Source organism: Drosophila obscura, unplaced genomic scaffold, assembly GCF_018151105.1.
Source record: "Drosophila obscura isolate BZ-5 IFL unplaced genomic scaffold, ASM1815110v1 contig_73, whole genome shotgun sequence".
Taxonomy (NCBI): Eukaryota; Metazoa; Arthropoda; class Insecta; order Diptera; family Drosophilidae; genus Drosophila; species Drosophila obscura.
The window spans coordinates 2,008,862-2,022,012 of NW_024542865.1; the positions used below are offsets into that span (position 1 = coordinate 2,008,862).

Here is a 13,151-nt window from a genome sequence, read left to right on the forward strand (position 1 = left end):
TAAGGAATGTACGGACGGACGGAACGGGACGGGACGGATATTCACACAAACATTCTTCACCATGAATAACGCGAATAACAAATGTTTCATTTACGATAAGATACGATACGATAAGATACGATACGATACGATACGATGTATAAATATACCTATAGAGAACTATAGAAAGAAAGTTGATTTAATTTGTAAGCACAAAGAACAAAGAACCATTTAAATATTAGCGTTTGTTTTCTTTTCTAAGAATAGACGATTATTACGAACGAATTCAGGCCAAACTCTTTAATGTTATGTGTCATGGCTTGGGTTGGGGGCGGGAGTTGGACAATCTTCTGAAATACTCATACAAAATATTAAAAAAAAAAAAGAAAATGTTTTATTTTTAAGTGCCGCCTCCTTATGCATTTAAAACAATTTAAAAACGCGAATATGGTATGAAAATGGTAACGAATTAAAAATATACATTTGGGTGTTGTGTGGGGAACATCTTAAGTATTCATTAAATATTAAAAAAAGAAGAACATATAAATATTTGTATTCAAAAATAATTTGTTACTTGGAAGGGACATCTTCAATATTAAAATTGATAATCTATGCAACGAATTCAAGCCACAAGCACTGAGGTTTTGTGTGTTGGGACAGAGGGGGGCTCCTTAAATATTAAAAACAAATATTTCAATATATATTTAATGGTGTTTTTTTGTTTTGTTTTGGAATATCCATGGAACGGGGCCTGTGCAAGACACAGTCCTTAATGCTGCTGCAGCTATTTGCTGTGCTCCCCAAATATTTACAAAGAATAAAAGGAAGCAAAAACTTTTTATGCAGCGACTGTACGAGAAGGAGAATCTATCCAAGCGGCAGTGTAAGCCAATTGGATTCATCAAAATGATTAAAAATCCTTTTTTTTTTTTTGTATTTTGTTCTGGGGCCTGGGGCCTGGGGCCTGTCACAGCCATTTGTCTGTGGCGGTCCTTAAATATTCATAGTTGCCCGCTTTTGATGGGCATTGCATGCCGTCTGCCGTCTGCCTGCCTGCCTGCCTGCCTGCCTGCCTGCCATTCGTATCGCATTTATAATTGCAACAATTATGGCAGCGCAGGTCAGCCAGCGCTGGTCAGACATATGTAGCAATGGCAATGGCAATGCCAATTCGGTAACAGAACCCAAGGCAAGCGGTTCATCATGGTGCAGTTGGTGCTGCTGTTGCTGCTACTCCTACTGACTGCAGGCTGCTGCACTCTGGCCAGCGCCCAGGAGCCGCTCAAGATAAGTGAGCGGTGAGATGCCTGTGATCGGCGGACAGCAAACTAAAGTCTGCTTTGTCTCCCACAGCCTTCTGGATAGAGCCCTTGCAGCGTGCGGAGTTCGATGCGGATATGGTGGTGGTGCTCAAGGAGCTGGAGGGCATGCGCCTGGACATCAAGGTGTCCGACGTCTCCATGCCATTGACACGCTCCAAAGATGGCAGCGATATGCAACGCTGTAAGACCCACAAAGTGATTCGATTCGATTGATTAGCTTGATTTCCACTGTAAACTTTCCTTTCCACTCTGTGCTCTGTGGCACTTAGTCTGTGAGATCTTAGCCAGCGAGGGTGCCAGCATCGTTATAGATCTCACGTACAGCCACTGGCCGGAGGGCTACAGTCTGGTGCGCGCCCGGGGCATTGGCTATGTGCGGCTGGAGCGGATGCTGCGGCCCTTTCTGGAGATGCTTGGCGCCTTCATGCGCCAGAAGCGAGCCAACAATGTGGCGATGGTATTCCAGAATGCACGCGACGCCGAGGAGGCCATGCAGCAGATGATCATCGGCTATCCCTTTCGCACGCTGATCCTCGATGCCAGCTCGAGCGACAATCCGCGGGGGGACTTTGTGCAGCGCATTAGAGGCCTGAGGCCCACGCCCAACTACGTGGCCCTGTTTGCCCGTGGTGCGGCCATGAATGCACTCTTCGATCGGGTGAGTTCTCTGGCATTCCCTTTGCCGGACTCAATTGATTGCTCTCCTGGCTCTCTTGGCTCTCTTGGCTCTCTTGGCTCTCTTGGCTCTCTTGGACGGGTGATAGGCGCAGAAGGGCGGCATATTTGAGCGACCCACCGAATGGCATTTCGTTTTTCTGGACACGCGCGATCGGGTCTTCAAGTACAAGCGGCAGGCGGAGCTGGCCAATCGCTTTACGCTGAATGCTCGTGCCATATGCAGGTCCATGCCCATGCCGGATCTATACTGCGGCAGTGGATTCACAGTAAGAGCACAGCCCTGTCCAGTGTTCCGTTCTCTCTTCATTAATCCCTCTCCCTCTCTCTCCATCGCTCTCCCTCGCTCTCCCTCCCAGTTGCAGCGGGCCATGCTGCTGAATGTCCTTAGAAGTCTGATCAATGCGGCTCAGGTGAGTCCGGAGATGCCGCAGCCCATCTACGTGGAGTGCAATGGCACTTCCTCCGACGCCTCGCTGGAGCTGGTCACAGCAGAGCCCGAACTCGAGCCCCAGACCCAGCCGCAGCCGCAGCTCGAGTCCCAGACCGAAACAGAGTCTCCTGGCTCCTGGCTGGACTGGGTGCACTGGAGCAACTTTCTGACCTTTGCACCGCCCGAGGAACGGTATCCGGACGAACTGGAGCCGGGCCAGCCCACGGCAGTGGTCCTGCCGGCGCTCACCTTTGCGGCAAACATCTCCGCCGGCTACTACTCCAGCGAGCATGAGGCCAAAACGGACCTGGCCGTGTGGTCGACCCTGGGCGGTGGCACGTTGCGCCTGCTCAACGAGACGGTCAGTCCGGCGCGTCGCTTCTTTCGCATTGGCACCGCCGAGAGCATGCCCTGGAGCTACCTGCGGCGCAGCGAGCGAACCGGCGAGCTGCTGCTCGACCGCAAGGGCGCCCCCATCTGGGAGGGCTACTGCATCGACTTCATCCAGCGGCTCTCGCAGAAGCTCAACTTTGAGTACGAGATCGTGGCCCCCCGGACGGGGCACATGGGCGAGCTGAGCGCGGACAATGAGTGGGACGGGGTGGTGGGGGATCTGGTGCGCGGCGAAACGGACATTGCCATTGCCGCCCTCAAGATGTACTCGGAGCGGGAGGAGGTCATCGACTTCCTGCCGCCCTACTACGAGCAGACGGGCATCTCGATTGTCATCCGGAAGCCCGTCCGCAAGACGTCGCTGTTCAAGTTCATGACCGTCCTGCGGCTGGAGGTGTGGCTGAGCATTGTGGCCGCCCTGGTGGGCACGGCCTTCATGATCTGGTTCATGGACAAGTACTCGCCGTACAGCTCGCGGAACAACCGGGCCGCCTATCCGTATGCCTGCCGTGAGTTTACGCTGCGCGAGAGCTTCTGGTTCGCCCTCACCTCGTTCACGCCGCAGGGCGGCGGCGAGGCGCCCAAGGCCATTTCGGGCCGCATGCTGGTTGCAGCCTACTGGCTGTTCGTGGTCCTCATGCTGGCCACATTTACGGCCAATCTGGCCGCCTTCCTTACGGTGGAGCGCATGCAGACGCCGGTGCAGTCGCTGGAGCAGCTGGCCCGCCAGTCGCGCATCAATTACACGGTCGTCATGGAATCGGACACGCATCAGTACTTCATCAATATGAAGTTTGCGGAGGACACGCTGTACCGCATGTGGAAGGAGCTGGCGCTGAATGCCTCCAAGGACTTTAAGAAGTTCCGCATCTGGGACTATCCGATCAAGGAGCAGTACGGCCACATCTTGCTGGCCATCAACAGCTCGGGCCCGGTGATGGATGCCCGCCAGGGCTTCGCCAACGTGGATGCCCACGAGAATGCCGACTATGCGTTCATCCATGATGCGGCGGAGATCAAGTACGAGATAACCAGAAACTGCAACCTGACGGAGGTGGGCGAGGTGTTCGCCGAACAGCCGTATGCGGTGGCCGTCCAGCAGGGCAGCCACTTGGGGGACGAGCTCAGCTACGCCATACTGGAGCTGCAGAAGGATCGCTTCTTCGAGGAGCTCAAGGCCCGCTACTGGAATCAATCGAATCTCCGCAATTGTCCGCTCTCCGAGGACCAGGAGGGCATCACCCTGGAGAGTCTGGGCGGTGTGTTCATAGCCACGCTCTTTGGCCTGGTGCTGGCCATGATCACCCTTGGCCTGGAGGTGGTCTACTTTAAAAAGCGCAACGACACCTTGGAGGCTCAGGCCATCACTCAGGTGAAACCCATTCGGGCGGCTACCGATACTGATGCAGAAACTGCTCCTGTCACGGCCACAAAGAAGGGCGCCTGGCATATACCACTGGATGTGCACAGATCGGCCAAGATAACGCCGCCGCCCTCGTTCGAGGCGGCCACATTTCGGGGCAAAAAGGTGCCGCCAAAGGTAATGCTGGGCGATGGCAAGTTCAAGCCGCGCCTGGGTCTGCAGCCGCGTCGCAAGTTAGGAGCCCTCGATGCCCCCCCAATGGCTTACATGGAATGAGGGAGGGTCCGGCGGCAACGGCCGTTTGTTCGATATAATGCAGCGCAGCAGCTCTAAGTCACAAGTTTGCGTTTAATGCACGTATTTCACTCGTACCGTACACTCCACTCGTAGAATTTCAATTTAAAAAACTTTAAAATCAAAAAAAAACATGTATTCCTACATAAATATACTGAATAAGTACGGATACACGGATACACGGATACACGGATACATGTTTTTATATGAAGTTGGCAGGAATTTTTCCATTCCGCGGTGCTGCAAGCTTGAGCCAAGCTTAAGCCTAAACACTGTCAGTGTGTGGGGCGTGTGGACCCCCGCCGAGGGTCGCATCACTGCCTGCGCCGCCACCGACATTGGCTTTCTGGCGGAGCGGAGAGCAGAATGTGCAGGTGCTGTTGGTGCAGTTTTTGTAGTGGCGTGCCTGTTGGCGCAAGGAGAAGCAGTACAGCATGGTGCAGTCCTTGCCCTGCTTGCAGTCCTTGCTCTGCTTCACGTGCGCCAGCTCCGCCTTCATCGCTTTGCAGCAAGTGACGTTGCAAACCTCGCGATTGCACTTGTGTGCGTGCTGCAGGAGCATATACTGTTTCTGGATCTGGCACCTGCAGTCTTCGGGCACATCCTGGCGTTTGTCCTGCGATCCACCCGCTCCACCACCGACTGCAGCCGCCACAGCTTCTGCGGCACCCACAACACCCTGGATTCCCTGCTGCTGCTGCTGGGAGGTTCCCCCCCCCCTCCCCCCCCGCCCCGACATTGGCTTTTTGGCGGTTTTTGTTTTTGGGGTTTTTTTTTTTTTTTTTTTTGGGGGGGGCTTTTTGCTCCTCCCCCCCCCCCCCCCTCCCCCTCCTTCAGCGTGCAACCCCGATTGCACTTGTGTGCGTGCTGCTGGGAGCATACACTGTTGCTGGTTCGCCCCCCCCTTTTTTCGGCCCCCCCCCCTTTCCTCCTTCCCCCCCCCCCCCCCCCCCCCCCCCCCCCCCCCCCCCCCCCCCCCCCCCGGATTCCCTGCCGCTGGGAGGTTCCCGCACCACTGCCTGCGCCGCCAGCAACATTGGCGAAACAAAAAAAAATGTACAAAAATTTAACCAAGAGTAACGTAGGGGGGAGTGCCGGTAGGATGACTCACTTGGATCCATTTTAACCCGCTTTGTGGGCGGTTTGTCCGAATTTTCTGACATCGTGGAGATCGGGATTGGGGTCTGCTGATTTTTGCAGACTTTCGAGAAATGTTTTCTAAAATTTTCTTTTTAAAATTTATTTCTCTTTTAAAGTTTTCGCGAATTGGAACATGCAAATGTAAATGACCCTGCAAAATAGAGATCCCAAAAGTCTGGGATTCCCAATTCTTTTTTCGAGCACTGGTATGGATGTGTTGTAGAGGTGGGGAAACATCGATGAAAACATCGATGCATCGATGTTTTAAAATTTTTGGAAACATCGATGTTTTATGGCGACTATCGATGTTTTTGCAAGGTAAGTAAAGTAAGGGAAGCGCAGAAGGTATGTGCAAAAATAAATTTATAAATTGAATTATTAACTGTATATAGATGTTTTCAGGTATTCAACTTGTGGTGTAGGCAACGTCGGTGGATGTGTGGCAATTTCGTGCGAGTCCGAAAGGTCTTTCAACAAGGCTGGACAGATCATATCGGACCGTCGCACCAGACTTAAAGTTGATGTCGTAGCTAAACTCATGTATCAATAAGAACCAAACCATGTTCTGTTAAACTTATAGAATAAGATTTGTATTTTGATCTCATTAAATTTGTTTTTGTTTTCTTGCTTTTACGAATAAAGCTTTTTATTTTGTTATAAAATTAAACAAATCTTTTCAATTAAATTAATTTAATTTACAGAAAAAAAAATTTGTTTCTATTTTTTAAAACATCGATGTTTCATCGATGTTTATTTTGAAAACATTGAAAAACATCGATGTCCACGAACATCGATATTTCTCCACCTCTAATGTGTTGTTGTGTGTGGATGGTGTGGCCAGTTCGTGAGAAGGTATATTTCGGAATATTTCTGGGGGTCCGGGCGGTATATTTGATCGATAAATCCGCGGTCACACTGGCCGGGTGGCGTATTGATAAAAAGAAACTAAATAAATGTGTAAAAAGAACTAATAAATTCTGATAAAGGTGTGAAAAATTCAAAATTGTAGTGTCAAACGAAACCAATCAATTGCGACAGTATCAATCGAAGCAGGCACATACTAATTTGTTGTCTATTCTGGAACAGAGCCACAAAAGTGCCACGAGACGACACCATCCAGCGAGACGATAATTGAACAAAAAAAATGCGTGCGCTGAGGATATTCGCGAAGCAGGTGCCACCGGCGCACATCTTAAATATTAAATCAATAGTTTTGCTAGTTATTGTCACACTATTAAGCGCTCCCCATGCTGTGCTGTCGCGTAAACATCACCTGGAAGTTCGCGTAAGTTTGTGAGGGCCCGCCCTCCCCCCCGCCCAAGGCCCCTGTCACCCTGTCGCACAACCGGCAATGGCAGTGGAAATGGGCACCTGACTCATATTTTCCTTTAACCACTTATCACACACAGAACGATATGCGCCCCTACATTGCACTGAGCACATTCGGCTTCTACACCAATGGCCACCTGGATGTGCAGCTCAGTAAGCTGACCATTGATGGAGAGAATTCCGGGGACTTGGTAAGTAGAAGGTGGACCCGAACCCCGAACCCCGAACCCCTGAGCCTTGAGCCTTGAGCCTAACTCCTCTAACCTAACTGTTGTGCAGTTTGGCCTGTCGCTGGACAAGACCACCATTGACCAATTGAATCCCTATCTGGACTCGCATCAAAACAAATGCATACTCGAGGAGCCGCCCAATATGCAGACCAGTGGACCCATACTATTCTTTGTTCTCGATCTGAAGGAGCTAAAGTGAGTAGCCACACACACACACACACACACACACACAGATACACCTTGCTTGCACACACACACAGATACACCTTGCTTGCACACACACACTGACACATGTCTCTGCATGCACAGAGTGCGCGTTAAGTGCTCCCCCGAATGGGGCAATATGCACATCTACAAGGATGTCGCCTCGCGTCACAAGCGCAACTCCTTGGCCAAGGTCAGTGACTCGGCGCTGTTTAGGCAGCGGCGCGATATACCGCCGCCGTACTCTGCCGAGGGAGCCGATGACATGGACGAGCATTCAGTGGAGGAGCCCATGGATACGGAAGAGCTGAGACAGCCGCGTGTCGTGAAACCATCGCCGCCCATCGCCGTTGTGGGCAAAATCGAAACGCCAGCCGATGTGAAGCCCAGCCCCAAAGTGCCGGCTGCCGCCAAGGAGGGTGTGCCTGCTGCTCCTGCCAAAATTCAGGACGATGCTGTTCCCGAGACTGAGAAGGATGCACCAGTCAAGATTCCTGAACAACTTACCCTGGACAAGGAGCGTTTAAAATCGTTGATGAACACCATATACAAGCCACCGAGGAGGCCTGAACTCAAACAGGAAGCTGCTGTCGACCCAGAAGCTGCTGGCAAGGAGGAGGAAGATGTTGTACCAGCGCCCAAACAGCAGCAGCCAGTGGAAGCGCCAAAGGTGGCTTCATTCCCACCACCACCAGCAGCTGCACCAGCAGCTGCAGCTGCAGCTGCTGCACCTGACACTGACACTGAATCCGACAAGACCAAGGCCGACAACGATGGCGAAGAAGTAGCACCAGCCCCTGTTAATCCCTGGCCCTCTGAGCCACTTGGCCCCTTTCCCGGCGAGAGTCTGCCTGAAATGGGGGAGGGCAGCAGCATGTATAATTCGTACAAGCAATCGCAGAATGCACTGTGCAAGGACTCGACGCTACCGCTGGACAGGCAGGTCATCCAGGGTGTGACATATTACAACTTTACCTTCTCCATGCTGGTGGCCACGCTGCGGGATGAGGGCCTCTACAACTTGTACTTCCATGCCTGTCCCAATTATTATGCGCCCAAAATAGTGTCCTTCAATGTGAGTTAGAGCCACACGATACCCGGAGGGGATGGGGGAGGTGGAGTCACATCAACTAATCATTTGGCTATGCCTTCTTGTTACAGGTGGACATTGAGGAGAACAACAATGGCAACTATCTGTCGGCGGGGGAGATGCCCCTGCCGGCGCTGTACTTCATGATGAGTCTGCTCTTCTTCCTGTCCGGCCTGTTTTGGGTCTTCATTCTGAAGAAGAGCAAGCACACTGTGTATAAAATCCATTACCTGATGGCTGTGCTGGTGTTCCTCAAGTCGCTCTCCCTCATGTTCCATTCAATCAACTATCATTTCATTGAGAAGCGCGGCGAGCATGTGGAGACCTGGGCCATACTCTACTACATCGCCCATCTGCTCAAGGGGGCTGTGCTCTTCATAACCATAGTGCTTATCGGCACTGGCTGGACCTTCATCAAGCACATACTCTCGGACAAGGACAAAAAGATCTTCATGATTGTCATCCCCCTGCAAGTGAGTGTGACTCCCTGCATTTGGAGTGATTTTTGTTGGGGGGGCTCTAACTTGTCTTCATTCTGCTGCGCTAGGTTCTGGCTAATGTGGCCCAAATCATCACAGACGAATCGGACCAGAGCGATGCCGAGTTTCGCACTTGGCACAACATTTTCTTCTTTGTGGATCTGCTGTGCTGCGGCGCCATACTGTTCCCCATTGTGTGGTCCATTCGCCATCTGCATGAGGCCTCTGCCACCGATGGCAAGGCGGCGATCAATTTACGCAAACTGAAGCTCTTCCGCCAGTTCTACATTATGATCGTTTGCTATATCTACTTCACACGCATCATTGTCGACCTGCTCCAGATGACTGTGGTGTTCCAGTATGCCTGGCTGGACGAGATGTTTCGCGAGATGGCCACCTATGTGTTCTTCGTGCTGACGGGCTATAAGTTCCGTCCAGTTTCATCGCATCCATATTTCACAGTGCCCGACGACGAGGATGACGATGAGGTGGAGGTGCTCACTGGCTCTGGCCTAACCGAAACAGTGCACCGCATTAAGCCGCTCAATCGCAGTGGCAGCCATGGCTCGGCCGGTGCTGGCATAACCATCATTGAGGGCAATGAGGATGAGCGCGAGAATCTGATTGCGAAACGAGAATCAAGTCATGAATACGATTAGGCGATATGGAATATCCCCCAGCCCACGCCCCGCCCCCCAAACACACACTAAACAAGCAATCCAATCTTTATAAATATAATTCCAATGCATAGTCTTTAGTCTCCCAGCAGCACGTGTCTCCACACCCGCCCCCAAAGAACTCGCCGAATCTTCGCCCTGAAATTCTAGCAATATTTTACCCCCAGAGAGAGAGAGAGTAGATTGTGTGTGTGTGTGTGTGTGTGTGTGTGTAGGTCTTTATTTGGATCAATTCAGCAAACATTACTGTAGCATTATGGCTAGACAACAGATAATACTTGAGTCTAGATCCTGATCGTACATAAGGCAGAAAAAGGACAAGAGGAGCTACAAATTTTGTAATGGAACAGAGAATAATCTCAATTTGTGGAGCAATCAATCGGCACAACTTGCAGTAGACTCGATAGAGCGATAGAGAGGAGAGTGTGCGAGCGTGCGGGAGTGAGGGAGGAGGCAACCGTCCAGCGCCCAGGCGGAAGACACATTTGTAAATAATTACTTAATAATCCAACGCACCGAACGCTGCTTCTGACTCAACCCACCCCCGCCCCTCCCATCCTCTACTATATATATATAAATACTATATACTGTATATGTTTAAATTTATGTATAATTTTAATGAATATAAAAAAGCTTTAATATATAAACCAGGAAAGAATGCATCTTATACCTAGCCCACGCCCCAGTCCCCAAGGCTCGACTCTAACAATTTAAATTTACCTTTAAACTTGGATCGATTGCCAATAGAAACTCTGTCAGACTCGGCACCCACTCATGAATTAGCTAGATAAGCAAAAAAACAATTTCGTAATGGAAATTCTGAAATTTGCTGCCATTACCTTGGGCACTTGTTCTGATAAAACATCAAACGCTGTTTGCAACGCGGCAGCACTTTTTTTTTTTTGTGAATGCCCCAAAAATGATCGAGAAGACTGCGCTCTGCTTCTGCTCTGCTCTGGCTATGTCCAAGCACTTTTGTATTTTCCATCGGCCAATATTATTATAATTGGTTTGTGCAGTTTTATTTATGTTGTCGGTGGTGCAGCATCCGCTTAAATCGGAGCTCGTGCGAAGTGGTCCCTTTTAGCAAGAAGTCATAAAAAAACCGGTCGTTCGCGGACACGATTAAAAACGGAATCGAAAAGACCCTTCCGCTTCGTTTTTTCGCTCTTCGCTCTTTGCTCGACCAACGGGAGTGTCTTGTCGCTCTCCTTATGCATTCGAGCCGAAAGTGTCTTTTGCGAATGCTGTGTGTGTGTGTGTGTGTTGCGTCCGTGCCTCAATTAGGATGTGCCCTATATCTTTCTCCCTTCCTCTTTCAAGCTTTGGCTGCGAGGAAAGGAGCACAAAAAACCGCACAAAAAAAGACACTTCCTACTTGCACTTGGCTCGTTTTTCTCAGTGAATGATGCGATGATGTTCAGTTCCTGAGCGCCGAACGAAACCGAAAACACGAGATCAACAAAAATACGTGTTCTGCTCAGAGAGAGAGAGCACGTCTGTTTCATTTTTCTCTGTCTTTTCCGCGAGCAGACAGTAATACATATGTACAAAAAATTGGTTGAGCATCTTTTTCGAGCTCTGGTCTGGTTTAAATTTACCATATAGCAATCAGTGCAATTGTTGATGTTCGTGGGGCAAGAGTCTGCACCGCTCCTCCTCCTGTCCTGCTGCATCAACATTTCAGGAGCGTCACAGAGGCCAAGCGAAAATAAGACAATAAATGGAATCGCATTATAAGGTTAAGCCTTCTAGCGAATAATATTAATTCTAGTTCCAGTTGGTGCAGAAGAACAACGGCGGAGAGCCATTTCGAGCCAAGATAGAGTAGAAATTCTACCAGTATTGATTGCTAAACTTTGGTATAAACTGAATGGTGTAGATGATGTAGGTGCCCACCGAGCAGGCAATCTGCAAGAAAATTGAAAGAGAATTGAATTGCCAGAACCTGCAGGACTCTTCCAACCCACCCGCGTGATCAGGAAACAGTCCAAGATGGTGATGCCCAGGCAATTGATGCGCAGCGGCTGATGAAGGATTTGCAGCGAAAAGTTTTGAATCTGCAAAAAAGATTCCACAAGGATGAGACAACGAATTGAAATCGGAGTAGAGCTAGCTGGAGTGCAGGCTGGGCCATACGTACCTGCAGGGAGAGATCTGGAAAGCTACAGCATCCGGTGTCCGTGACGATGTTGTGCAACTGATGGGCTATCCGTGGCACCATCACCATGCAGCTCTGCGAGGCATAGATGAAGGCGGGTATCTCAAACAAGGCGGGAAATATCAGCGAGTAATCTGAACGGTGCACACAGCCCAAAATAAAGGATCAGAATGGACTCGACTCGACTCGCCTCGACTCGCCTCGACTCGGTGGCTTACCCAAATTGGCAATGGCTATGTAGAGGGTGTAGTACATGAAGTAGCAATCGACTGCGATCCGCACGTAGATCGAGAGCAGAACGGTCAGGGTGGAGTAGCAGAAGGCCCGCTGGAAGCAGGTGTACATCTCATGCACATCGTTGTAGACGCACTGCTTCTGCAGCAGACGGCGTCGCAGGAAGGGCCCAAAGCCCTTGAAGCTGCGACCCGTTCGGCTGGCAAATCTCGAGTAGTCGGCCAGCAGGCATAGCTCCCGTTCGAGCTGGGCCAGGTGCTGGCGCAACAGCTCCATGTGCAGCACAAACTGCATGTTCCGCAGGTACATGATGAAGACGAGCGGCTCGAATGTGCTCCAGAAGAGAAACAAGTGGATGTCGGCGGGCTGCACCTGCCACAGCCAGATATTGACGAGTGTCTCCCCCACCAGGATGCCGTACAGCGAGATCAGGTAGCGTCGATACTGCAGCAGTTCGCTGCGCATGGAGGCTGGCCGAGACTGGCCTACTCCGTGCTGCTGCTGCTGCTGCTGCCTGCTGAGCTTCCCGTGGAGCCACCAGAAGCGGGCCAGCGGTCGCTGGCTGGCCATTGTCTCCCCGTAGATGGAGAGCAGTGCGAACTCGCTGAATATGTACTTGAGGGCATCGTTCACGCAGCCGAACATGTCGCCCTTGTAGAGAAATTCCAGATTGCTGGTCAGGCACACGGCTACCATGCCACTCAGTGCCAACAGGATGAACAGGCTCCAGGCTCGCAGCAGTTGGCGCGTCCTGCGCGGCCGTTCATCCCCAGGCAGGGGCAGGCCATGAAGGCCGAGCACCTGATAGACGCGCAGGTGAAAGTGCAGCACATGGCCCAAGCGGCCGCTCATCGTGAACTGGCTGCAGGTTTTCTGCTGGCTACTGGCTCTCTGGCTTATCCCGGCGACACATTTTCAGCGGCTGATGGAAGCTGCTGATAGGCAACACCCATATCCTGCTAGTACCCAGTACCCAAGGATGTCTGGCAATTTATTTGACAGCAAACGAACAGCAATATAAATTAATACCCGTATATTTATTGTCTCATCAGCAGTAGGAGTATTTCCCACTCTGAGCCTCCCTCCATTGAGGGCAGCTGAAACTCCAAATGGTGCGAACATTTATTCGAATGCACAAGCGAAAAGTG

At 50.9% G+C, this 13,151-nt stretch overlaps 4 protein-coding genes and 1 long non-coding RNA gene across 6 annotated transcripts; 3 read left to right on the forward strand and 2 right to left on the reverse strand.

The window, feature by feature from the left end:
* Nucleotides 1-1,144: 1,144 nt before the first annotated feature.
* On the forward strand, nt 1,145-4,636 carry LOC111065005. The gene is made up of 5 exons (XM_022352932.2): nt 1,145-1,270; nt 1,333-1,482; nt 1,571-1,959; nt 2,066-2,245; nt 2,336-4,636. The coding sequence occupies exons 1-5, from the start codon at nt 1,183-1,185 to the stop codon at nt 4,439-4,441; spliced, it is 2,913 nt and encodes a 970-aa protein (XP_022208624.2). The 5' UTR covers nt 1,145-1,182; the 3' UTR covers nt 4,442-4,636.
* Nucleotides 4,584-5,824, reverse strand: LOC111065008 (histone acetyltransferase p300-like). The gene is made up of 3 exons (XM_041595488.1): nt 5,571-5,824; nt 5,459-5,478; nt 4,584-5,159 (listed from the first exon to the last, which is right to left on the reverse strand). Exons 1-3 carry the CDS (start codon nt 5,620-5,622, stop codon nt 4,725-4,727), a joined length of 507 nt encoding a protein of 168 aa, XP_041451422.1. The 5' UTR covers nt 5,623-5,824; the 3' UTR covers nt 4,584-4,724.
* LOC111065009 lies at nt 5,822-6,232 on the forward strand. Its single transcript, XR_002606943.2, has 2 exons — nt 5,822-5,944; nt 6,002-6,232. It is a non-coding gene; the product is annotated as an uncharacterized LOC111065009 (long non-coding RNA).
* Nucleotides 6,233-6,478: 246 nt separating this feature from the next.
* LOC111065006 (protein GPR107) lies at nt 6,479-9,873 on the forward strand. Its single transcript, XM_022352933.2, has 7 exons — nt 6,479-6,585; nt 6,686-6,884; nt 7,009-7,119; nt 7,208-7,353; nt 7,468-8,437; nt 8,524-8,925; nt 9,000-9,873. The coding sequence occupies exons 2-7, from the start codon at nt 6,744-6,746 to the stop codon at nt 9,588-9,590; spliced, it is 2,361 nt and encodes a 786-aa protein (XP_022208625.2). The 5' UTR covers nt 6,479-6,585; nt 6,686-6,743; the 3' UTR covers nt 9,591-9,873.
* A 1,479-nt stretch (nt 9,874-11,352) lies between these two features.
* On the reverse strand, nt 11,353-12,975 carry LOC111065007 (gustatory receptor 8a). Of its 2 annotated transcripts, none has more exons than XM_022352935.2 (4): nt 11,988-12,975; nt 11,752-11,903; nt 11,579-11,668; nt 11,353-11,519 (listed from the first exon to the last, which is right to left on the reverse strand). In XM_022352935.2, the coding sequence occupies exons 1-4, from the start codon at nt 12,853-12,855 to the stop codon at nt 11,445-11,447; spliced, it is 1,185 nt and encodes a 394-aa protein (XP_022208627.2). In that variant the 5' UTR covers nt 12,856-12,975; the 3' UTR covers nt 11,353-11,444. The 2 variants fall into 2 exon arrangements, with proteins under 2 accessions (XP_022208627.2, XP_022208628.2); XM_022352936.2 differs by having other exon boundaries at nt 11,575-11,668.
* Nucleotides 12,976-13,151: the final 176 nt, after the last annotated feature.

Bases quoted from the DNA above. Each gene is read 5' to 3' on its own strand.
- LOC111065008 (XM_041595488.1), bottom strand. From the start codon at position 5,622: ATGTCAGAAAATTCGGACAAACCGCCCACAAAGCGGGTTAAAATGGAT. The intron at 5,479-5,570 runs GTGAGTCATCCT...CTGGCGGCGCAG, and splicing joins GCGGGTTAAAATGGATCCAA to GCAGTGGTGCGGGAACCTCC. The intron at 5,160-5,458 runs CAGCGGCAGGGA...GGAACCTCCCAG, and splicing joins GCAGTGGTGCGGGAACCTCC to CAGCAGCAGCAGGGAATCCA.
- LOC111065005 (XM_022352932.2), top strand. From the start codon at position 1,183: ATGGTGCAGTTGGTGCTGCTGTTGCTGCTACTCCTACTGACTGCAGGC. The intron at 1,483-1,570 runs GTAAGACCCACA...TGTGGCACTTAG, and splicing joins TGGCAGCGATATGCAACGCT to TCTGTGAGATCTTAGCCAGC. The intron at 2,246-2,335 runs GTAAGAGCACAG...TCTCCCTCCCAG, and splicing joins ACTGCGGCAGTGGATTCACA to TTGCAGCGGGCCATGCTGCT.
- LOC111065006 (XM_022352933.2), top strand. From the start codon at position 6,744: ATGCGTGCGCTGAGGATATTCGCGAAGCAGGTGCCACCGGCGCACATC. The intron at 6,885-7,008 runs GTAAGTTTGTGA...TATCACACACAG, and splicing joins AACATCACCTGGAAGTTCGC to AACGATATGCGCCCCTACAT. The intron at 8,438-8,523 runs GTGAGTTAGAGC...TTCTTGTTACAG, and splicing joins CCAAAATAGTGTCCTTCAAT to GTGGACATTGAGGAGAACAA.
- LOC111065007 (XM_022352935.2), bottom strand. From the start codon at position 12,855: ATGAGCGGCCGCTTGGGCCATGTGCTGCACTTTCACCTGCGCGTCTAT. The intron at 11,669-11,751 runs GTACGTATGGCC...TCTTTTTTGCAG, and splicing joins TTCCAGATCTCTCCCTGCAG to ATTCAAAACTTTTCGCTGCA. The intron at 11,520-11,578 runs GTGGGTTGGAAG...ATTTTCTTGCAG, and splicing joins ACTGTTTCCTGATCACGCGG to ATTGCCTGCTCGGTGGGCAC.